Genomic DNA, 22,547 nt, shown 5'->3' with positions numbered 1-22,547 from the left:
TGCCTAGATATAACTTTGAATCTGTCCCAATTTGGCATTTACATATGCTATGCTGTGAATAAACTTTGTGAATGGTGACAGGATTAAAGGACACTTGGAATGTGAAGATGTTGGGGTCTCACTTGTGCTGGAATGTATGGATGTGTGTTGTAACGTGTGTGAGGGTTGTGCATCTGCTTCCTCCAGGGAAAGGTTGAGATGACTCTGGAAATTGTGACTGAGAAAGATTCTGAGGAGAAGCCTGCTGGAAAAGGAAGGGATGAACCCAACATGAACCCAAAGCTGGATCCTCCTAAGTAAGGAAGCACTGCTCACTCACCATTTTTACACATGCTAGAGGTCACGGGTCACACTGTTAATCCCCTTCAATTATTTGCAATTTGATTATTTAACAGACGGTCTTATTCTGGGTGTGATTTATACACTTTATGTAAATGTAAGTTTAGAATAAAATTACCCAAATAAAGAAGTGCTTTTCCACCAGTAACTTCAAAGGAAACAGATCCATAAAATTCACACGCATCTTAACATACAGTATTATCAGTCCAACAGGAATCATAATACCTCACTTCAACTAGCTATACTAGTTGTGTATCGACTATTGTAGGTATTATGTAGAAACAGTAGCCAGGTGTGCTTAGGCCTGTAAACGTAAGGCATTTTTTCCACAGTAAGGTGACGTTGGAATGAATGACTGGTTTTCTGACGTTGGCATTTCCTCCCCTTACAGACGTCCGGAAACATCTTTCTTTTGGTTTACGAATCCCTGCAAAACCATGAAATTCATTGTGTGGCGCAGATTCAAATGGCTCTTCATTGGACTCATCATTCTCATACTGGTGGGACTCTTCATTGCCATCCTCCTGTATTCCTTACCGGTAAGGGTAACATCTCGCTGCGACGTTTGGCTGGGGCTGTGCATGCTGGGAGATGTTTAAAGCTCAGAATTGCCTATTAGGTTATCGCTTTGACCATTGATCATTTTGAAAAGGATTACATCTCAGAAGACTGGAACTTTGAGATGGAGACGTGGATACTAATGCTGCCTGCATTTAAAATGCCTTATCTCAATATATAAGGATGAGTAGTGTCATTTAAAATCACTGTATATAAAACGGAGCTCATAGGCTACGCTGAATATAAACTAAAGCAGGTAACAGGCTCAACGTTAGGATGATTTTGAGGAAATGTATTGATTTAACATTTTTAAGGCTCCGCACACATTGTATCAACACTGATCAGGGTTACACTTGAGGCTGACTTCTGGGCTACTTGTCTTTTTCAGAACTATGTTGCCATGAAAATTGTCAATCCTAAATAAGGACAAATGGAAGAGGCTTCAACTCGAGCACAATGGTGACAATCAAGAGTCATCGGTCACAATGACAAATGTTTTAGTCTCGACCACATAGTGAACTGTGTACATTTGTTCCTGGAAAACTGGTCCTTTTTGTTGATGAAACGTGCCTTACATGTACACAGTTCAATGTATTTCTTGCTCTCATTTTGCTATATTGATTTTGGTAAACATGTATCGAAACCGATGGAACATTCTAATTGCACTATTCTTATTGTTACTAGTTTCATGTTGAACGCTGTTCATGAAAAATCATCTGGAAACTTCTGTATTGAAACCAATATCACAACAGTATGTAATTTGTAAAGGCACAGTAACACATCAGCCATGTTTTATGAACTATGATTTTGTCTTTAAGGGTGTTTTTAAAAAGTATGCATTCTTGTGAGTTTTAAAATCTGAGAAAAGTATATTAAAGTAACACTTATGATCATTAATGTCTTAACGCAAATTGTAAAATATAAGATTGATTAAAACGAATGGCTAATGAACTGATAACCACAATAAAATTTCATTGATGGATAAAGTGCTCTGCAACTACTGTTCTTTTGTGATGAGGCAGTTATAAAAAAAAAAAAAACTTTGAAGGGATGGCATCTATATGGTACAGGGAAGCACAACCTCATTTTGTGGAGACTGTGATATGTAAAAATGTCCTGACAACAAGAAAGATTATTCTGCAAAATATTTCAATGGAGCAAGGATTTCATTTAACCTAGAATGCACAAACTGGGTCAAAAATGACCCGGCCAAGTGTTTCTTTGAGTCTTTGTAATCAACCAATTCTTTATTTAATATTCTAGATGTTCTTCAAAAAAATTGTTTTCAATGTTTATAAATTATGGTTTTTATTTCTACTTTTTTACTTATTAGATTGTTTCCTGTTACTACTCCAAGTATGCACAAGCCAGGTCAGAAGTGATCCAAATACATTCCCTATATGGAACTGAATGGCTTTCTCTATTCAAAGTCACCTGAGTTTGTGTTTTTCCTAGCATATCTAAGCAATTATTGTATTGAAACACTGGATATTCCAGATATTAATCAAATTTATTGTGTCTGATATTCACACATCATTGATTTAGTTACTGCTTTCTTACTTTTTTTAAGTGGAGTTTTTCTAATACTCCCACTAGATTACATAACATGGGTTATACTGTACCACCTTTGACTCCTGTCAGGTTTGTATAGTCCGGAACATATTTACTGCGGCATCACCATACGTTCCTGAAATCTCATAACTGTGGAGGACTGCCTGACACACCTGATGTATGTAAGTTTCATTTTATCTAAAAAATAAAAAAATCACCTCATAATTAGGGGTGTAGCGATTCTCATAATCCATGATTCAAGTTATCTTACATGTGCAAAAGGCAAACAAGGAGGTGGTTCTTGGTACTGTGGCACAATCTCTTGGATGTTTCCTAAACAATCTTCAGCACACAGCCCCCCCCCCCCCGGGCTGCATGATGAGGGATGAGCCAGAGGGCCAGTCCAAACAGGACAGAGGTGCCAGATCTGCCCAGGTGTGATGGATCGCCAGATCAGCAGTTGCAACTTGCTGCTCGCAGTGCACAGATCACAGCCAAGAAATTGTCATCATTATTTTGTCAACAATGCCTGAGCGGATAAAAGAGAGCAAAACATACAGAAGATCAAACAATCACACGTGCACTTGCATAAACACACACGTTGTCGCATAAATATACGCACATACGCACACATATATTTAATAAGATACGGAGATAAATGTTTTCAGATGCTATGAAAATGTTTCATTCTACTTGAAAGCACATAGATGCAGAAGTCCTGAAGTTTTCGGTTGTTTGCATAATATTATTATAAATAGGTCTACCTTAAAAAACATGAACTGGTTATATTGCGGTCCATGATTATTCAGGATGTCCCTTTTTCCTATTGCAATGATTTGTGTTATTGCTGAAGAATAAAAGTATTAGTGTAGAAAAAATACCCTCCCCCACTCACCCCACCCCACCCCACCTCACACGACCTCACCAAACGCTGCCCCCAGATCGACCATGACCCATACCGTGGATGAAATAAACAATCGCGCTTCTGGTACATCGTTTAGGCACGCTCGTGGGTTAAAGTGGGTAACTGTATGGCTAGACATAAGGACAGCCTATTTGATGTTTTCGTTTGACCATAAGGAGAGTAGCCTAGTTTTACAGCCAAAAAATAATTATCTAACGAAAGGGGAAACTGTTTCAGAATTGAAACTCATGGAAGTCAAGGTAGCTTTCGGACTGACAGAGCTGACTGAATTTCGCTGAATCACTGTGACATTGCGAAACACGTCGCTGACAGCCTTTACGCAGCTAGATATCTATTTGTTTCAAAGACTGGATCTGTCTGCTTGCAAGCGAATACAAAAATCTGATTAGCAGGCTTCAGGCCACTGCTGCTAATAACATAACTGCCTAGTTCTTATTTCTACAGCCTATATATCAGACAGAGACCAGTAATCTCGCACAACGTCACTTCACTAGACAAATTCATTCACATTTACAGTAATAAGACTCTTACGACAAGAAAACTCTTTTCGATACTGTTGCTAAGAGATGTTATTTCTGAGCCCGCCCTGTTTCAAATATTGCTTTCTAATTGGCTGTTTTTGCTTGCCGTCAAGCAGTTCTGTTCACAAAACAGTTTGCTGAGTGTAAAGTGTAAGCTGTGGAAGATGTTATTTTCTGGAGTTTCGTGCGCTTCGTCAATAAATATCGTCAATAAATGAATACTAAATAGCAAAAAAATCACTTATTTATGTTATCTTTACAGCAAAATGATGTGCAAATATAGCTACGTGGTCTTTGTCGGTCGAAAGTGTTAGCCAGGAAGCTAACGTTAGAGCAGGTTGGCCAGATAGCTAGCCTGCTAGGTTGGATATACCGTGTTGTTTTTCAGGTAGAGTTAGCATTTTGGGGAAGATTAGATAGCTAGCTACGGTATTTAGCTAGAGCATAGAAAATACACCGAGTAGGTAGCGTATGGCTGCAAAAATCATATTCGAGTACGTTCAAAGATTGAGGAAAGGTGGTGCCAGGCATTGTTTGAAACACAACGGAATATACCATCATCAAAACGCCTCGCTAATAACAAAATTTCTATTGTAAGTATGGTATTTAACTGGCTACCTGTTCAGTTCTTTATTCACGAAAACAGCACCGGTGCACAAAATTAAATGTAGCTAATGTTAAGTACTGTGCATGTTCCATGGTTTAATGCATTGACCAGCAAAGAAAAGTGCTGTACGTTATTGTTTTGAGGAATAAACTCCCATATTTTCACTCTTCGAAGCATGACTGCCCTGTCTGACTCTGAGCCGGTAAGAAAGAGACTGAGGTTGGACGTTGACATCCACTCACCTGCCACTACAAAGAAACCAGAGCGGCCGATTTCAATCAAAGGGGTACAGAGGGAGGCTAAACTGGACAATTACTTTAAAGGTCTCTCACTCTCTTTCTCTCGAATGTCACCTTCCACCCTAAAGCGAGTTTGCATTCTGACAAAAATTATACGGTGTTGTAAAATGTCATCTCGTACCTTTAGTAGTGACAGTCCCACTGCACTACTGTTTTTACTCCGTTTAAACATCCGTCATCGTTTTTGTGGTACGCACAACCTTTACTTAATTGTGTTTCTTGTTAAATATATATTTTTAAACAGATATCAAACAGAAGACCTCTCATGCTTGCTCTGTGAGAATGGAGGATATTGCGATGGACACAGAAAAGTAATTAATTTTTATTTTTGCTAAGTGACCCTCTGTAACGTTACTGTGTTATGAGAAAATATGTTTTTGTAATGACGTCATGCATCTGTGAAATTACTAAAAATAGGCACATAAAAACATTTTCCTCAAATTTTGGAACATATAGTTTGGTTATTCCTAGTGGCCTGTGTGTTTTAATGTAAATATTATGAGAATGGTGCTTATTTAACCCTCTCTTATTACAAGTGTTTTAACCTTGAGGTTAGAAAAAGATGAAGAAAGTAATTTTTTCAACATGTTTAATCGAGCTTGGATTTGGAAACAGAATATCCAGCTCTCACATTGTTCACAACTAAACCTAATTAAATCTTGTTCTACAGAACAAAAAATGAAGACCAGGTGGGAAAAGAGAAAGAGAAGTTGGATCACTTCCAAAAGGTTGCCTTTTTGGAAAATGCCAGCAAGGAGCCTATGAATTTTGTTAGTCTGCAGGCTGTCTCACCAAAGGGAGAGTGTGATGTCATAACAAAATCTGGTGTTCAGAAAAGCTGTCTCAGTGAACAGAAGGCCAAGATGACCAGCACTCTTGAAGACTGGGTGGTGAAGCCCAAAGAGATGGCTGAAGTTGACCATGAAGTAATTCCCAGTGAAGAAACTGGTACTCTGGATGTGGAGATACCAGGTCCTGAAAGTTCCCCTTGCACCTCTCCGCAGTCCATCACAACAGTGGACCAGGCCCAGACCTGCGGTGCCCCAGAGGAGCTCTCCCCAGCAACGGACAAAGCGGCAGAGGCCAAGCCTTCAGGCGACACGCCTGCCGAGGACCAGAAATCCCCAAGCCAAGAGGCCCGAGATGACATCACGGCTGAGGTCACGGACGCTGGCGATTCCGACAAGCGCCAGACAGCGGGCCCATCCTCATCGGCTTCAAAGGGCTCTGTCAGACGTGACTCCAAAATCACAGAATTCTTTCCGAGATCTCGGTCACACACCCCATCAGCAAGGTAGAGTCTTCTCCTGCCATATACGAAACTAATTAAGCTCTTTGTGTATTTGGTAGGACTTAAGAAAAGGACTACCTACACTCTTAATTGTTTCCATGCATGATAGTGTTGTGATTTTGTAGTTCGAATGGATTGTCATATTATATTCAAATGACATTGTATGAAGGGGACAGGGAAGGTTCTGGAGTGCACTTATGTCAGAGTATTGTATCTCTTAGAATAAAACCCAAAACTTTTTTTTTACCTCTTATAGTATGTAATTTCATCTTGGATCCAGTGCGTTCATTTTTTTGGCATTTTAAGTTCAAATTTATGTACAGAGAATTAATGACAATTTCTCTTGATGTGAAGCGTGTTATTTATAGAGCACTAGAACTGGCCATGACTGTTTTGCATGGATATTTCAAGTTCACTTCGGATTGGCAACTTCTGATGGTCGCACGGCTGATTGGATAAAATGTAGCCTAGATGGCATGCATCCAAATGACCATACTGAGTAGCACAATAACTTTGTTGGTTTCAGGACTAAAAAAAACTGATTTAAAATCTGAAATGAATAAGTTAGGCTTAATATAGTATTTGTTTCCTTTGTTTTTTCATGGTTACAGAAAAGCTTGGTTGATTTTGATAGCAATGTACTGCTGTGCTTTAGCTTGTCTTTTCCCCCTTATGACTGTGCAGTGTGGAGAAAATGAAAATGAAAGTGTTCCGCCTGCATCCGCTTTTCATTTTGACGCCAGGGGACAGCTCTTTTAGGACTGATTTAGGGCTTTGTGTATGAAAGTGCATCCGTTCAGTGCTGTAGATCAGGACCCCAGCTCAATGGATCAAACTAACAGGACTGTCACTGAGTTTTTCAGTGGACATGAACTACTTGGGATTTTTACTGCTTTCTTGGTTGTCATTGCATGCATTTGCATTAGGCTTGTGACGGTCTGTCTAACTTTGTCTTCCTTTGAGTAGATTTATATTATCCTAATGTCTTAACTGAATATGTGCTAGTAGACTGTGGTTAATGTCTAGCCTACTTAAATCGTATTTCTGTTAAGTTATTTATGGTAATGATTGATAAGAGAAGTTTTATACCTTTTTAGCCCATTTGTGTAGATAGCCTAAGTAATGATTAGTGATTAAACAGCAGTGTACTTTATATACATTACATAAGTTATAGTTGCATCCATTGTTTTTTAAAGTTGTACTGGAATGTGCCAATGTGTAGTATCACTTGGGAAGTCAAAGTCTTTTTGTTCATGAAGTTGGCCTAATGGTATTTATGCTACTGCTACAGTAAAACATACTTTTGCCATCTTGTGAAACTGGTTATGCTTGTGTGTCATGTTTATTTTAGTCTCTGCTGGTTCTGACCTCACGTTGGTAATCAGAGAGACTTGCAGTCTAGATGCTGTGTATGATTTTAGCCTGAAACACTTCGTCACTCATTCCTGAAATGTGCGGTTAAAAGTTAATGAAGATTGGTTGAGTTGATGATCTGTTTGATGATCTTGAGTTGTCCGTGTATGTTATTAATCAGGACAAACACCGAAAAGAGAATTCTCTGCATTTGTTGGTTTTGAAGTGCTGGCGTGTTTTGCACATAATTTTATATTGCAGATATGTGGTCTTTGCTGCCCTTCTGTAAGTACAGAGAAATACTTTCATTATGTTGTTACCAGAAAAATGGAATCTTCCGGGGGAATACAGGAGCAGCATCCGCTTCCTCCATGGGGTGGGAAAATAAGAAGCAAGAGAGATTAATTTCTCATGTTGACACATTTATGCCTAAAAGGACATTGTGAGTGAAACCAGCTTCAGTTTGCTATACAGTGGTATTATAATCGCACCCTTGCATTTTCTGTCCTTGTTTTTGTCTTTTTCCCTGGTAGTTTATCCTTTTATCTCTTATATGCCACGAGCCACAGAAAAAGAAAATATTTTTGGGAAACTTTTTTTTTTTTTTAACGGCCTCATACAATTCCCTACTTGCTCCCTCTGACAGCAGCTGTGCAGAAAATAATTGCCAGAAGTTTTTCGGGCCTTTTTATACGTTTCCTTTGTGTAATTGCACAAAGACATAACTTTGTTTAATGGGACTGGCTTTGTGACTACTGGGAAAATGAGAGCACACTTCTATGGGTATACAGCAGCAACTGCTGAACAAACTTGTGACAGTAATTGCTTGCATCTTCAGTCTCTTGCGTGTTGAACGTTGCTCTCGAGACCATCTATTTTGCTATTTAGATACAAATACAAAGAAACTTATAAGAACTTTACCTAAGATTGCCTTATTTGTCACCGCACCAGTACCAATATATGGAAGTAGCTGGGTGTCCTGCAGTCGAGGCGGTTGATCAGCTGCAGTCACTTCTTAATCAGAACATACGCTACATGGCCAAAAGTGTGTGGAAGCCTGACATCCAACATCTCATCCAAAATGATGGGCATTAATATGGAGTTTGTCCACCCTTTGCTGCTATAACAACCTTGGCTCTTCTGGGAAGGCTTTATGCTAGATGTTGGAGCGTTGCTGCAGGGATTTGCTTCCATTCAGCCAGAAGAGCATAAGTGAGGTCGGGCACTGATTGGGTGACTGGGCCTGGCTTGCTGTTGGCTTTCCAGTTGATCCCAAAAGTGTTGGGTGGAGTTGAGGTCAGGGCTCTGTGCGGGCCAGTCAAGTTCTTCCACGACGTTCTCGACAAAACCATTTCTGTATGGACCTTGCTGTGTGCTCGGGGGAACTCTCATACTGAAACAGGAAAGGACCTTCCCCGAACTGTTGGGCAAGCACAGAATCATCTAGAATGTGACTGTATGGTGTAGCACTAAGATTTGCCTTCTGTGGTAGGGACCTAGCACAAACCTGGAAAAACAGCCTAAGACCAAGGGGTGTCCAGATACTTTTGGTCATGTGGTGTATTTGCATTTAAATGTGACTTCAAAATCTAAACAAAATGACCTCATATGCATACATTAATAAATAACTTAAATGCTTCAGCAAAGTCGATTAGCTATTTGGCTAACTAGCAGGCCAGCTTGGCTAATTAGCCTGTCTCATCATGCATAAAGCCCTGGCTTCAGTGTGCTTTCCAAAACTCCTTGGATGGCATACGCTCCTAATCTGCTTAATCAGCATCTGTTTTCTGAGGAGCAATCTTCAGCAGGCCTGAATTTAGCCTAGCCAGGTGGGACACGAGATGTGGGAAGCTTCTTGGCTCCATTACTGTGATACACATATGCTGTTCATCTTTACATGAATGAGTATAATTTAACACTCAAAATTTGATTAAAATTTTTTTTAATTATAAAAGAAAATCCTGTTTTAGCAAGAACAAAAAAAAGAATTTTTCAAATGAATGCCAGTTCAAAACTGAGGTGGCCTCATTATGCTGATACTGTTCCAATGGTTTGGTTTACTTATAATTTGCTGTAGAATCCAGCTTGATGCTTCGCATGTTTTAAGGCATTGAAAATCCAGAACACTTTATGCTATTATAGTTCTTTACTGAAGAATTTCAGGATGCCTACCTCACTCAAAACATGTGGTCCTCTGTACTGAAATGAACAAGAATTTACTTTTTATTCTTACACATCATAATATTTTTTTTTGGGGTAATAAAATGAACAGTAAGTATTGAGTAGGCCTGAAGATATGCGATACGCTCCTGTACTGAGCGCAGGATGATATGGTGCCTGTCCTCCGGTGTTTTTGGGTGTGCAGTGTACCGGGCGGAGAGGAGGGGCGCGGCAGCGGCAGGGGAGCCCCAGCAGCTGGACCCAAGTGGCTGGGCACCCCGATAGACGAGCTGAAGAGAATGCCGCAGTGCGGCCATCCCCTTCCGCACCTGAAGGCGGTGCAAAACCACGCCGTCATGATTAGGGTGAGACTCTCCACACCATACTTCTGCCTTCCTGCTTATACTGCCCGTACGCTGGGCATGCTTAATATATATATCGAATGGTGATTCTAAAGGGTGTGATTTAGTTTGGAATGCAGATAATATGTTTTGGTGGACCACAGATTTTTTTTCCCCCTTGTGATTTTGACATGGAGACAGAAACCTCACTGAAATTTGTGTCATTCATTGTTATATTGTGATTGATAATCCTCTGGTGAGAAGTATTGACAGAAAAGGGGGTTTGTATTGCTCCTTTCGCACAATGGCGCTCTGATGTTGGCGACTGTACGTATTTTAACTGGCAGACAGACCTGCTGCGAGAGGGAGGGGTTCCTGTGCCATATCCCACCAAGTTCAAAGACGCCTGGGATGACGTCTCCGTGAAGATGCCCTGTTCGGAAAAGAACCTCTTCCCTGCGGAAGAGGTAACGGTCAGTGTCCGATTCACACTCACAGACAGGTGGACAAGCTAACCACAAATATATCTCGCCAGACTTTTGCAAAGGCTGCCTGACTGTAATTCACTGCGTTGATGTCGATGTATGTATCTAAACATATGTTGGTTTAAATACATTTTTTTTAAAAGTTTTTTTTATTTAACATTTATTTAACCAGGAAAAGCCTCATTGACACTGAAATCTCTTTTGCAAGGGCGACCAGATGTAAAACACAAAGTTGCACTACAAAACAGTTGACTAACAAGTTACAAACATCAAATGGGAAATGAGAGAGTACTGTAACAGTAATTAAAAAGCAGAGCAGAGGGTAAAAGCAGGAGCATACTTCAGTCATGAATTACATATGCAAAGTCAACAATTGACATTTAATTTGTGAAATTTAAGATTAAAAAAAAAAAAATATATATATATTTCCTCTTCATCCTGAAAGGGCTTATTGAGAGCATTATACACTTTACTGTGTTCACATTTTACTTTGTGTCCGTGGGGACTGCATGACTGCTGATTATACCCCAAGCCCAGTTGGCCTCTGTTGTTGTCTTTAGTACTTTTATTTTTTGACAAAAGTATTTTTTTCTGGAAATGCTGTTGAATGAGAGTTTATCGCAGAGGCCCTTACTGGAGAGATCTTGTGCTTTCAGGATGGAAGTGTGTTGCAGAGCAGATGGGAGCTGATCCAGAAAGCTTTGCAAAGTGAATTCAAGAGCTCAGGCAATGTGCAGGTAAGAGAGTTTTTCTCTGCAGTATTCTCTAACGGCACGGTCATTATGTGGTCTCCTTTATTAATGTTCAATGCCTAGGTCCTGTATAAAGTCTAGTAAAGGTGTGAAATTTTTTGTTACTGGATGCGTACCTGGCTCAAGGTAATTTGCACAGCTAAATGCAGCTGCAGGTCACTTCCTGGAGTTATTATAAGAATGACCACAGGGTGGCACAAAAAGCACAAGGAAAACATCCTTACCATGCAGCATCCTGCAGGCAAGTGCATTATGAACATTATCTGACTTATTAGACTGAGAGAGAAATGGAGAAGGGAGCGAGTTTGCTCTATTGTCTTACAAAATGAATAAACAAATGTATTTTGTGTGAATTATTTTTGTATTCATTCCTTGCCTGCCATGTAGAAAATCAAATAAATGTTCAGAGCATTTCGGTCAACAACAACACGTGCCATGCTTAACATTTTTATCACAAGGATTAAAAAAAATAAAAATAAAAAAAAGTAGTTGAAACTTCTTGCTCTTAAGTAGTTGAAACTACTGGGAGTAAGAACTAATGTGTTGGTATTGAAGGTGACCCTCGGAAATGTCTCGTTTTAGGATGCCATATTGCGTTACAATGCGGCCCATGCAAAGAAATGGGATTTCGCGGCTTTGCACTCTCTCTGCACCAAGGTAAGCTCTGTTCTTCCTCAGTAGTCCATGTGCACTGTCAGGGATCAGTTACATTACATTACATTACAGTTATTTAGCAGACGCTCTTATCCAGAGCGATTTGCACAACATTTTACATGGCATTTACATTGCATCCATTTGTACAGCTGGATATATACTCAAGCAATGCGGGTTAAGTACTTTACTCAAGGGTACAATGGCAGTGTCCTACCTGGGAATCGAACATGCAAAATTTTGGGTATAAGACCAGTTCCTTACCCATTATACTACACTGCAAATGCCCCAGCTTTCACTGGCAATAAATGTGCTGTTATTAGAGGATTGGTCATATTATCTGTGTGGATGAGCATATATTTCAAATGTATTGGAACAGTGCATTCAGCATATTCATTTTATTCAATTAATTTGAATAAAAGTGAAAAGAAAGCACACTCTGGTCTATCTGTTTAACTTTCTTTTTTTTTTGCTGAAGTATGCACCACTAGTCAGTGCATCATTAAACCTAAAATGTATATACAGTATATAGTAGTGCTGCTATTTGCATGGGTGACTCCATTTTCATAAAAGTAAAGAAAAGTAACATTGAAAGCCTTCTTTTAATTGTTCATCTCAGATCTGAGGTCAGTCCTATTTGATAACCCCTCTTTCTGTACTTTTTGTGCATATATAAAAAAATGTACAATTGTTAGTACACTTCGGTGAATTAATATTAGTTTATGAAACCTAGAATGATAAACCTAGTTTTTCTTTTTACTTATGGTATTTTTTTAGTTAAATACATGTTATTAATCAAGCCATTATGCTTTAGCAGTTAATTAATTTCATTATTGATTAAACAATAAAGGTCAGCGGAGTACCCAGCATTTGTTATATCCCTTTTTATTATGTCATTGATATGCATTTATAATCTGTTTAACAATGTTTGTGAGTTTTAGTTCACTAAGACATTAATGCACGCATACAGAATCGGATGCATAATCCAAATTACAACCTTGTCAGTGCATATGCCATTGTTTAAATTTTCATGATAAGTATTTGCTATCCTGGTGCCCAGCAAAGAGCGTTATAAATTCTGGTGTATGCTTTGGACTTGGTTCAGCTTGTACAAATCACAGATGGCTCATTAGTAATGATGTTGTCCATTCAAGTTATGGAGCGCTGTACTTTCCCCAAAGGACATCACAATCTGTAATTCTAAACGATTAAACTGTGCTCGTAATGGATTATTGCCACCAAAGTGTTTTAGCTGGGAGAGCGCCAGAGCTAACGGACAGGAAAAGGGGGCGTGTCGCTGCTCACCTTCTGCAGTAGCCTACCTGGCGTGACATCACCGTCTTCTGCAAACACGGGTCATTACTGAGAAATCTGTTGCCAGGGTGGCTGTGGCTGTTTGAGTCTTGGATTCTAATATTAGTCCTCTTCCTGCTGACCGCCTGACGATGACTACTTTTGCACGGATCGCGTTCCCTGTACATATTGCACCAAATTAATTTTCTGACAACAGCTTGTAATATTACGTTCTTTATCGTTCTAAACTAATCAGTTCTCTCAGTGCTCCTGTGTCTTAGCGATAAACGAATATACCCTGCGTATAATGTTTGAAGGTCACCAGGCCTCCGGCATGTTCGCTAGTGAGGAACGGCACCAATCATAAAGAACATACTTATGCCGGAAATGTAAATGCCACCCTCAAAACAAAAATAATAACTTTAGCAAATGTTCTCCATGCTTCCAATATTACAAACCCAGATTACATTATTTATTTTTTTCATAACGTTCTTATACCGTGGAGACATAGTGGAAAGTGTTCTGTAAGTCTGCAGACTGTGGCTGATGTGTTTTTGTTGAGTGTTTTTGATTCTACGTTGCGTACAGAACCCCGGCCAGGCTCCACCTGCCGTTCTGGCGTGCGGTCTCACGGGCCCTCCCCACGGCCCGTCGTCCAATTAAACCGCAGACGCTCGCGGAGCATGAAATCAAGCAGCTGTTTCCCGCGGTCCCCGCGAGGGCAGAGCCTAGCCGCGCCACGCCGAGCGGCTCCCGCGCTGCGAGCGGAAGTCTGCGACGGCCGATTTCAAAGCGCGACTCAGCGTCCCAGACGGCCCTTTTTTTATTTTACCATCCCTGGATGAGCAGAATTTAAAAAACAAGCTTTGTTTTGGATGACGAGTCGCCGTCTTCCCACCATCGCCTCCACTTCTGAGCGAGACGGTTTTTTTTTTGTTTGGAAATAAACAGTTTTGTCGAAAAGGTTGAAATGCGCTTTGCTTTGCGAGTGTTAGCACACGTTGAGAGGCCTCACTTAGCTCAGGGATCTAACCTCTCAGAGGGCGAAAGCCAGCAGCAGCGGTGAAAGTGTACGAGCGGGGAGACTGCGGGGGCAGTGGTCACCTGAGCATAACAGTCTTGAGTGCTTTGTTTTTCTGCCCTCAAAGTGTATCATCTTCAGGAATAAAATGTTCTTTTATCCATAATAAGGTGATCTTTTTCACCCTTTCGGAGCAAGTACGTAGAGCCGAAGTAGTAACAGTGTAATAATGTACATCTAACAAGGTTTATGTTGTGAAACTTTGTGGTCTACTGAGGTGAAGATAGTCTAGATTAGAGTTTGATGTAGTACAGTTGGTGTTTTGTATGCAAATTGCCTGCCTTGTACCAAAGTGAAAAGTGACTTCAAACTATATGAATGTCAATAAAATGGTTGTATGCAACAAAAAGCTGACAGTAGATACAGCTGTACTAGAGTGGAAAAATATCTATATATTTAATTAGCCTTCCAGCTGAAGGTCATATTTGAAGGTCATATATCTATCAGAAATAAAACCGCTTCACCTGACTGATGTTATAGTGTCCTTCATGCTCATCACCAAGTCTTCTGTAAACCATTGATATTTGTATCAGAACATGCTGTGCTGTCTTCAACAATTGATGTTTTTGGCACGTACATAGAGTCCACACAGACGTGTCAGAGAACTTCTGTCCACCATATCAAAAACATTCTTTCAAAGGGCACATGTTATTCTATATTTGATTCGGCATTGAATTGTGGCCACCAGTTTTTGTTGTTGTGGTATGGATGAAATTGTCTTGTAAGAATAATAAAATTACATTTTGTGAAGACATTTTTAGCTTCTGTCTTCAGATTGGATATTATAGCTATTAAGGCATTTTGGTGATTCAGTAGAAAGCTTTTTAATGGTCAAAGTGCGTTCAAATTCCATCACAGATTAATAGCTGGTTTTCAGTTATGCCCCTTGGTGACCCGATTAATCAAGCTTTAACGAATGCAAGCTCTCGCTCGGGATCTTTTCACCGTCTTGAAAATGATTTTACTTGGCAGGTCGGATTTTTTTTTTCTGGATCGATAACTGCCCATGTCGTTTTACAGCTCAATCTAATTTAATTAAAAAGGGCCATTGAATCTATGAGGAAGCTAATCAAAGCCATTAGTGGGGAACAGCCAGCTCTAATGAAGCCCCGGTTATTGGTCCAGCTGCTGTAGCTGTCTGCTTAAGTGCCTGAGTGATTTCTTCTTCCTCCTGGTGGACCCAGCGTGTGGGCTCCGAGCCAGAGAGGAGCGGTGCCGCCAGAGACCAGCCGGTCAAGGTCAGGGGCGGTGCCAGTTCCACGCCTCCCAGCATGCATCAGGGTCCCCCCCCTACGCTTCCCCCCTGACACAACGTGTAGTTCTCACTGCTAGCTGTTTTTGAGGCACTCGAAGCACCCCAAAAATGTTGGCTGGGTCCTTGTTGATATGCACCTGGAGGTCTGTGGGTAGGACAATTCTGTCATTTTAATTTAGACTTTTTTGCTTTTGAAAAAATGATGTCATTTGTATTGATTTAGAAACTTTTTTTGTTGCCTTGTGAGTTGCTTTCCAAATTTTTTTTCTATGATGAATATGAGGCTGCTAATATTTTTACTTTGTGTTAGATTTATGAGGTTAGTAGCTGCTTTTACATAAACATTGAGTTGTTGCACATAATTGTTTTTATTTTGGTAGCTTTGGTGTGTTTTGTCAAACAGGCTGCGATCCTGTTTTTCCAGTATCTAACAACAGAGGGCACTGTTAGCCAAATGATGACTATATAGTGACTTTGTTTTTTTTTAAAGTAAATGAGTGGTTTCCTCTTCCCACTTGTTAGCTATATTCCATGAGTTTGATTACATCACACGTTACTTTTTTCAGCAGTTGTTGTGAATTAGCCCGGCTCTTTCTCATTCACTGGGTTCTGTATTGCCCTGAAGAAAGACTGGGGTACTGGGGCTGCGTGATGCTGCTGCAGAGGGGGTGTGTTCTTAACCCTACAGATATACGACAGGACAGAAAAGACTTTGTAATCTGCAACTGGCAACCACCAGTCTCTAACGTTTAAATCCTGAAGCTCGCCATGTTATGTGCATGCTTTCAACACCAACTTTTTTAGCACCCAGCACAGTAATGAACAACGAATTAACCAGCATTGGCTATTTGTTTGTGATACAGTTCATTTAAGGACAGAAAGACTGTAAAGTTGTATATTATGTGTGTTTACGGCTAACTGAAACCTGTCTACCTTGAAAAAAATGCAGGGTGCCTCTCATTAACGATAAACTACAGTAATGAAATGAAGCATTCTGTTTCCTCTCAGGTTTGTTCCTCTGTTGTATTAGCTACATTACATTACTGGCGCCCGTGAACTACCTACATCCTGTACGCGTGGCTTATGAGCATCCTGTGCCGACGGCTCGTTGTTTTGTGTAGTGGGGTCCCGTGCTGGTCAACCAGGCCGGTCTTGGTGCCTTAAATGAAGAAGCGAGCCTCCCAAAGTCCCCTGCAGCTTTGCGTTTTTACACATTCTAGTGCGCTTTGGCCGCATTCTCATCAGGCCCCTGTAAAAATCAATTAGGTGCGGCGATAAGCTTTGGTTCAGCGGCTCGAGGGCAGGGTATGCCATGTTTTAATGAGTTCCCTGACAGGAAATGAATTGTCAGCCGTCAGGGGAAGCGCGCATATCGATGGCTAATCAGGCCGATCGTCCGCGCGTTAATGCGTTCTGTGCGTTGCTTGTGCTTCGCTCGCTCATCTTTCCCGCTGAGCGCGCTCAGTTGTAAGAGTTAACGCAGGGACGGCGCAGGCCCTTCCACTGAAAGACTTCCTCATTAGCCCCCGCGGCGATGTCATTCATGATCGCCATCACTGTTCACATTACCGGCAGGAAGTGACACGGGCTATTATTGCTTTAATTTTACTTGAAATTAACTTTCAAGTGGTGGCCTGAGGCTCTTTCAGAGTTTGGAGCTGGTGCTTACTTTTCCACTTGTGTTATTATTATGATACCTGCAGTGCTGTTGTTGTTATATTCGTATTATTATTATTATCATCACTGTTATTATAATAATTATATTATTGTTACCATCGATACATGCATACTAGTATATCACGTTAATGTCCCAGTTGAAGCACAGACTGGCTAAGTCCTTCCGAAAATGCTTCCTCCCATTCAAAAAGCAAGGATAGCCACCTGGCTTACGCTTGGAGTTGTGCCAGAGCTGTGTCTGGTTTTGCTCCATCTGAACCCACAGCCGCTTAAATGGATGAATTATTAGGTTTAAGAAACACAGGTGCCCATGTGCTGGAGGTACTGAGCGTGTCACTATTTGGACTAAACATTCAAGTATATTCAAGACCACTTCAAACTCTTGATATTGATTAAAATGTGCAGTCAAGCTCAGTTTGAACACAACCCAGAAACATTTTTAGCTCTCCAGGACCATAATCAACTAGCCGTAGTTGATTGTGTTGATTATGTCACCATCTTGGATATCCCTTAGCGGGGAAATGGGGAATGCTTTGACTAAGTTGGCTGTGCTGTGAGATACTGTGCTTGATGCTTCAGCTGTGTTTAGAGTCTATTGGTGGGGTAGCCCCTGCCTCCGTGCTCACCACTGCCCCCCTCTGGTTGATCAGGCACATGTGAGTTGCCTGTGATGTCACTCTGGGTGCACAGTACTCTAGCACAGTAGCTGTGGTGGTTTAACTGGAATAACATGCATTGTATTGTGATATTAAAAATCAGTTCCAATCATATCTTAGAGCGTCTTCTCCCTTTCAGTTCCACAGATGATCCATTAAAAAAATTTTTAAATGACCCCTGCTCTTCTCCTACAGTGGCTGGCCTATCTTTAATTGACTGGTGTATTCTAATATCTCTATGCCACTGTGGTTACTGGTACTTCCTTATGCATAGTGAAAATGCTGTGCTAAATCTCTGAACCTCATTAATTTCCTGGGATTGATTTCCTGTTGTTACAGCTGCTCCCATCCATTCTATTTATCTAGCTGCATGCTAAATTCACGCAACATGCTTAAATTCACTTGCTAGCTGGTTCCTTCTGCATTTTTAATGGTATGCGTGTGCCTGTATTATGTGCTTACGTTTCTGCCGCTAAATAGGAAAGCGAGCCTACCCTTAAGGTCCCGGAAAAATGGGCTCATATTTTAAAATGCCAGCCGGTCGCTCGTAAACTCTTTGGACTTAATTAGATTTCCCTAGCATCGCCGCAACAATAAAATAATTGTCAAGAGGTGAAAAGCCTCAGAGGTGGGAAAGAAGCCTTGATTGACAGCTGAGGGGAAATGGCTATGAAAAAAAAGGAAACACAATTAGGCCCTGTCTTGTAAACTGTCTTAGTGAGTCCCCAAAATGAAAGTGTCAGCTTGTGTTTTCTGATAAATGTCATAACGGCTCCCCCCAGAACAACATAAGGTCCCTGGCTACATAAGGGTGTGTGTGTGTGTGTGTGTGTGTGCATGTGTGTGTGTGTTTGTCATTGTGTTTGTGTGTGTGTGTGTGCATGTGCATGAATGCATGCTCTTGCTCTCTTTCTTTCTGCCCCCCTCTCTCCCTCTCCCCTGTCTCTCTCCCTCTGCCGCTCCCTCTCTCTCTGTTTCCCTCTCCCTCTGTGTGTTTCCCTGCTGATTTTTTTTCTCCTTTTTGTTTTGAGAGCATAATTTGCTCTGAGTAAATTAAGGTGCGCTCAATTCAATTAAGTGATTAGTTATGGGCAGATTAAATTAAGCACGGTGCACAAACACACACTCGCAGCGCATTAAGAGTCATTTTGGAAAGCATAGAGGAGGTTTAATAGGTGATTAACTCATCTGGCTTGCAGGCTATACAGGTTGACTCAGACTCCCAGATTTGAGGAAGCCATAGCTCTTTTTACTTTTTGGTTTTTATGCTGAATAATAGAGATGAACTTCAGGTAAACAACAGAACTACTACATCCAAGTAGCAAGATAAACATGTTACGTATGTTAAACTTGTATTATGTGGTAATTGCTAAGGGAAAATACCCACTGCATCCTGATATTTTATATACACATATATACATATATATTTTTTGTTTTCTCTTCACCCACAGCTCGTGACTGTGGGAGTTGTTCTGAGATGGAGGGGGGTAGGTCCGTGATGCGTGTGAGTGTCAGGGGCGAGGTGGGGGTGTGACGGGAGATGACAGGGGGAGTTCTGCCATTAAATATTCATTTAAGAAGATCCCACTTAACCAATGGCATAAATGTCCCCGACAGACGGGATCAGATTGTTTCCCGTCGTATTTATGGACATGAGCTCGCGGGCGTTTCGTTTTGCAGTCGTATTTCGCGGCGAGCCGGGCCGACCTCCCGCGCGCTTTGCTATCCGGTCTGGAGAGAAACGGAGGGGGGGGGGGGGAAAAAACGTGCAGTGGTAAATCTGAACTTCGCTCGAACGCGATCTTCCCCTTTTGCTTGATTACTTTGTCAGGCTGATGTGATGTATGGACCCCGTTTCAAGTCATACGCCAAAGTGTTAGTTTAGTTGATTCGATGCCCTGTCGGCGGTTTGATTTAGAAACGGCGGGCCGTGCTACCTCAGCTAGATCCCATCCGGCCCGTCAAGCGCTTTACTGCGCCCAAAGGAACAGTTTATGATGTCAAGCAGGTCATTACTTATGACAGCGTTTAGTCGAGCCTCCTTCGCAGCCATATAAATGTTTGGCGCTAAATTGCCAGTCAAGGCTCCTTGTCCAGGAACACACTGTCCTGCCGTTCACACTCGGTCATTTGCATCTGTTCCGGGAATCCATTTAATCAGCCAACATGCCCGGCAACCTTGATGAAATTGCCTGGTGATTGATCATTCTGACATTCTGCAGTCAATGCGACCGTAAATAAGTACATAGTAAATGTACACTACGAGAAAAATAACTGCATTTCTCTCAGTCCTGCGTAGTTGTTGTGTAATATATACGCATTTAGGTCCCTTTTTAAGATGTGAAACACCGTTAAAAGCTGTAAGAGATGCTTTTGCGTTCAATTTGGTTGCTCACCATTTCTGGCCCGTTTCGCTGGTCGAACGGTGCCAGAAAGCTACACTGGTACATAAAGGATGTGGATTCTAAGCAGGCACTGTACAGTAGCCAATTCTCCGATGAAAAATGTTCTACTGAACTTACTGAGCTTTTTTCCAAGAAATCTGCAGGACTAGAGCAATTGATCGTAGCTGGGTAATAAATAATAATAAACTTTATTTATCTAGCACGTTTTGAACACATTGTGCCATTCAGTGGACTTCACAGAACAGAAAATGAAAGAAATAAAAACAGACAAGTAATAAGAAGACAAAAGGCAGTAGAATCATATGACTGAAGCTGTGTTCGCACTCTATGTGATGGCACATCGAAGACCAGATCTTTTCATGATTTTAACGTGTGCATTAGTCAAGACAGTTGTCTGTCTGTGTGTGCAAAAATGTTTTGCGTGTGCTAAGAACATTTGTAAACCTGAACTATAATATGCGTGTTCGCTTGTACATTATTTAAAAATGTACTATAACACAATTCCAATGAGTGCAAACAAGGCTTCAGTCATAGCAGGTAAAGGTGTATGCTGTGTCCCTGCTGGAAATAATTCAATTTAGTGAGTAAACAGTATTTCAGGCAAAGAGCTTTTCCCACACTTCGGCCAAAGATGATTCATTGTCTATCTAGACTGAAGGTCATCTTTCTTTAGAGAGAACATCTTATGCATGCGTTTAGTTGGGAATGAGAATGTGGTGTACGATATATAACTTACTAGCTGTCATATTTAGGAGACTATTTTTTAGTTTGATGATAGATTGTTATTTAAAAAAGAGGCAGTGTTAAGTTTCGTCTGAGGACATAAATGTATCGTCTAGATTTTAGAATGTGTGTTTTGATGTTGTGTTGTTGACAGAACCGAGACAAAATAATGTCAATATGCAAGTGACATTGCTGCCCCCTGACCCACCAAAGACAACTTGACATCCATTCACGGGTTTTTAAGTGGTACTGTCCTTGGATCAGGATTCGAGCTGACAAGTTGACGGCAAGGGTTCTTGTGTCTCATTTAAGAATGTCCTGTCTTTTCCATTCAGTGTTTTCAGTAGGTCCGATAAACATTGGAATCATTTTGATGCATATCGTATCATTTAGCCATTTGCCACTTGCCACTGAAATGTCAGATTTTAAGGGTCCTGTCTATATGTCTCTTTTTTTTGGTTCACTTTGCATTTGAAGCTTTCCTCTAGTCTTTTTAAAAATATATTATTTTCATTTGGCATGTCCAATCGTGCTTGAATTTTGATTGTCCATATTGCGAACTAAGCGTGCTCATATACGGCCCCTGCTGCCGGCTTGGGAGAGGGAAGGAAATCTGCAGTTCTCCTCCAAAACAGGCCCCTGCCAGCGAGCTGCTTCTTTTCACACCCCAGGCTCCAGGAGCGGAGGAGACCCAATCGTACACAAGCACAGAGAGTGCTAGCCACAGGCGCCTGGACGGTCAGCAGGAGTCGCTCGAGCACTGAACAATGCCATCCCTTCCCATATCTATTCAAGTACAAATACAGCCCTGCTTGGGTGCAGCTGTTTGACATGAGGAGTCTGGGGGTTTGGGGGGTGGGGGGGGGAGAATTGATTAAATAAAACTACAATTCCCAACAATAATTGTACAAAAACATGGCTCCGAACTGAGAAGCCAGGCCAGCTTAATCTGAAAACGGACCTGCTCCACCTCCTTGGGGCACTTTTTAGGAATTTACCTTTATGTTTATTGAGGGTGGATCGTAAACTATGGGCCTCTGCTGCATGGGTTTTCATTTCTACTTCAGACTAATTGGTGAGTCTTCTTGCTGGAGAAGCGAATGCAAGCATTGACACTAATGCATTTGCATCTCCAGATGAAGCGAAAATAATATTAGTGCTTATTCATTTGTGGCAGTTCTTTTGAAATGAACATGTGTCCTCTGAACATGAAAGATTTCTGGCACACCCGTCATGGTAACTGCGTTCATTCACAGGAGAGTTACACATCCAAGCTGGTGCAGATTATGTCTGTCCAAACTGGGACTTCATATCAGGTAGCTGTTGCATGCCAGTGTGTTTTTTTCTTTGATTCAGATGTTCTTTTGCAAACGGTTTCACCGCTCAGGAGGAGTTTATTTAGATTCCCTTGTCCTCCGGACACCCTTTGTCCTGCCTGGTGCCGTCCATTTGGCAAGTCGATCTTTGAATTTGGAGCGAACGCCATCGGTGCAATTAGTCAGAGGCAGCTAACTGTTCCCAGTGTTCGCGGGTGCGTCACCGCGCGCGCTCTGCCAGCGCTAACAGCCTGCGCCTAATCAGCTGGGCCCCCGGTGCTCGCCGTAGCCCTCCTGCGCGCCATCGC

At 41.3% G+C, this 22,547-nt stretch overlaps 2 protein-coding genes and 1 long non-coding RNA gene across 10 annotated transcripts in view; 2 read left to right on the top strand and 1 right to left on the bottom strand.

Moving 5' to 3' along the window:
- LOC118219442 (myoferlin-like) overlaps positions 1 to 1,886 on the top strand; it is a 32,512-nt gene extending 30,626 nt beyond the window's left edge. For all 4 annotated transcript variants that reach the window (XM_035402593.1, XM_035402596.1, XM_035402595.1 and 1 more), the window contains 3 exons: positions 187 to 296; positions 731 to 878; positions 1,286 to 1,886. In XM_035402593.1, coding sequence (XP_035258484.1) covers positions 187 to 296; positions 731 to 878; positions 1,286 to 1,321 — 294 coding nt within the window. In that variant the 3' untranslated portion in view covers positions 1,322 to 1,886. The remainder of the gene's footprint in view (positions 1 to 186; positions 297 to 730; positions 879 to 1,285) is intronic.
- Positions 1,887 to 2,388: 502 nt separating this feature from the next.
- LOC118219445 lies at positions 2,389 to 3,327 on the bottom strand. Its single transcript, XR_004763775.1, has 2 exons — positions 3,213 to 3,327; positions 2,389 to 2,977 (listed from the first exon to the last, which is right to left on the bottom strand). It is a non-coding gene; the product is annotated as an uncharacterized LOC118219445 (long non-coding RNA).
- Positions 3,328 to 3,987: 660 nt separating this feature from the next.
- The window catches only part of LOC118219443 (poly(ADP-ribose) glycohydrolase-like), a 48,236-nt gene continuing 29,676 nt past the window's right edge, over positions 3,988 to 22,547 (top strand). Inside the window, exons 1-8 of one of the 5 annotated variants that reach the window (XM_035402598.1) lie at positions 3,988 to 4,487; positions 4,676 to 4,824; positions 5,045 to 5,111; positions 5,471 to 6,094; positions 9,810 to 9,969; positions 10,293 to 10,412; positions 11,087 to 11,167; positions 11,765 to 11,839. In XM_035402598.1, the coding sequence (XP_035258489.1) occupies positions 4,366 to 4,487; positions 4,676 to 4,824; positions 5,045 to 5,111; positions 5,471 to 6,094; positions 9,810 to 9,969; positions 10,293 to 10,412; positions 11,087 to 11,167; positions 11,765 to 11,839 (1,398 nt within the window). In that variant the 5' untranslated portion in view covers positions 3,988 to 4,365. Of the gene's footprint in view, positions 4,488 to 4,675; positions 4,825 to 5,044; positions 5,112 to 5,470; positions 6,095 to 6,119; positions 7,028 to 7,767; positions 7,887 to 9,809; positions 9,970 to 10,292; positions 10,419 to 11,086; positions 11,168 to 11,764; positions 11,840 to 22,547 lie in introns of those variants that run through there. The other 4 variants (XM_035402597.1, XM_035402599.1, XM_035402603.1 and 1 more) reach the window with 4 other exon arrangements.

Source organism: Anguilla anguilla, chromosome 2 (genome assembly GCF_013347855.1).
Source record: "Anguilla anguilla isolate fAngAng1 chromosome 2, fAngAng1.pri, whole genome shotgun sequence".
Taxonomy (NCBI): Eukaryota; Metazoa; Chordata; class Actinopteri; order Anguilliformes; family Anguillidae; genus Anguilla; species Anguilla anguilla.
The sequence above is the reverse complement of the archived record's forward strand: the minus strand, read 5'-3'. Positions and strand labels throughout refer to the sequence as shown.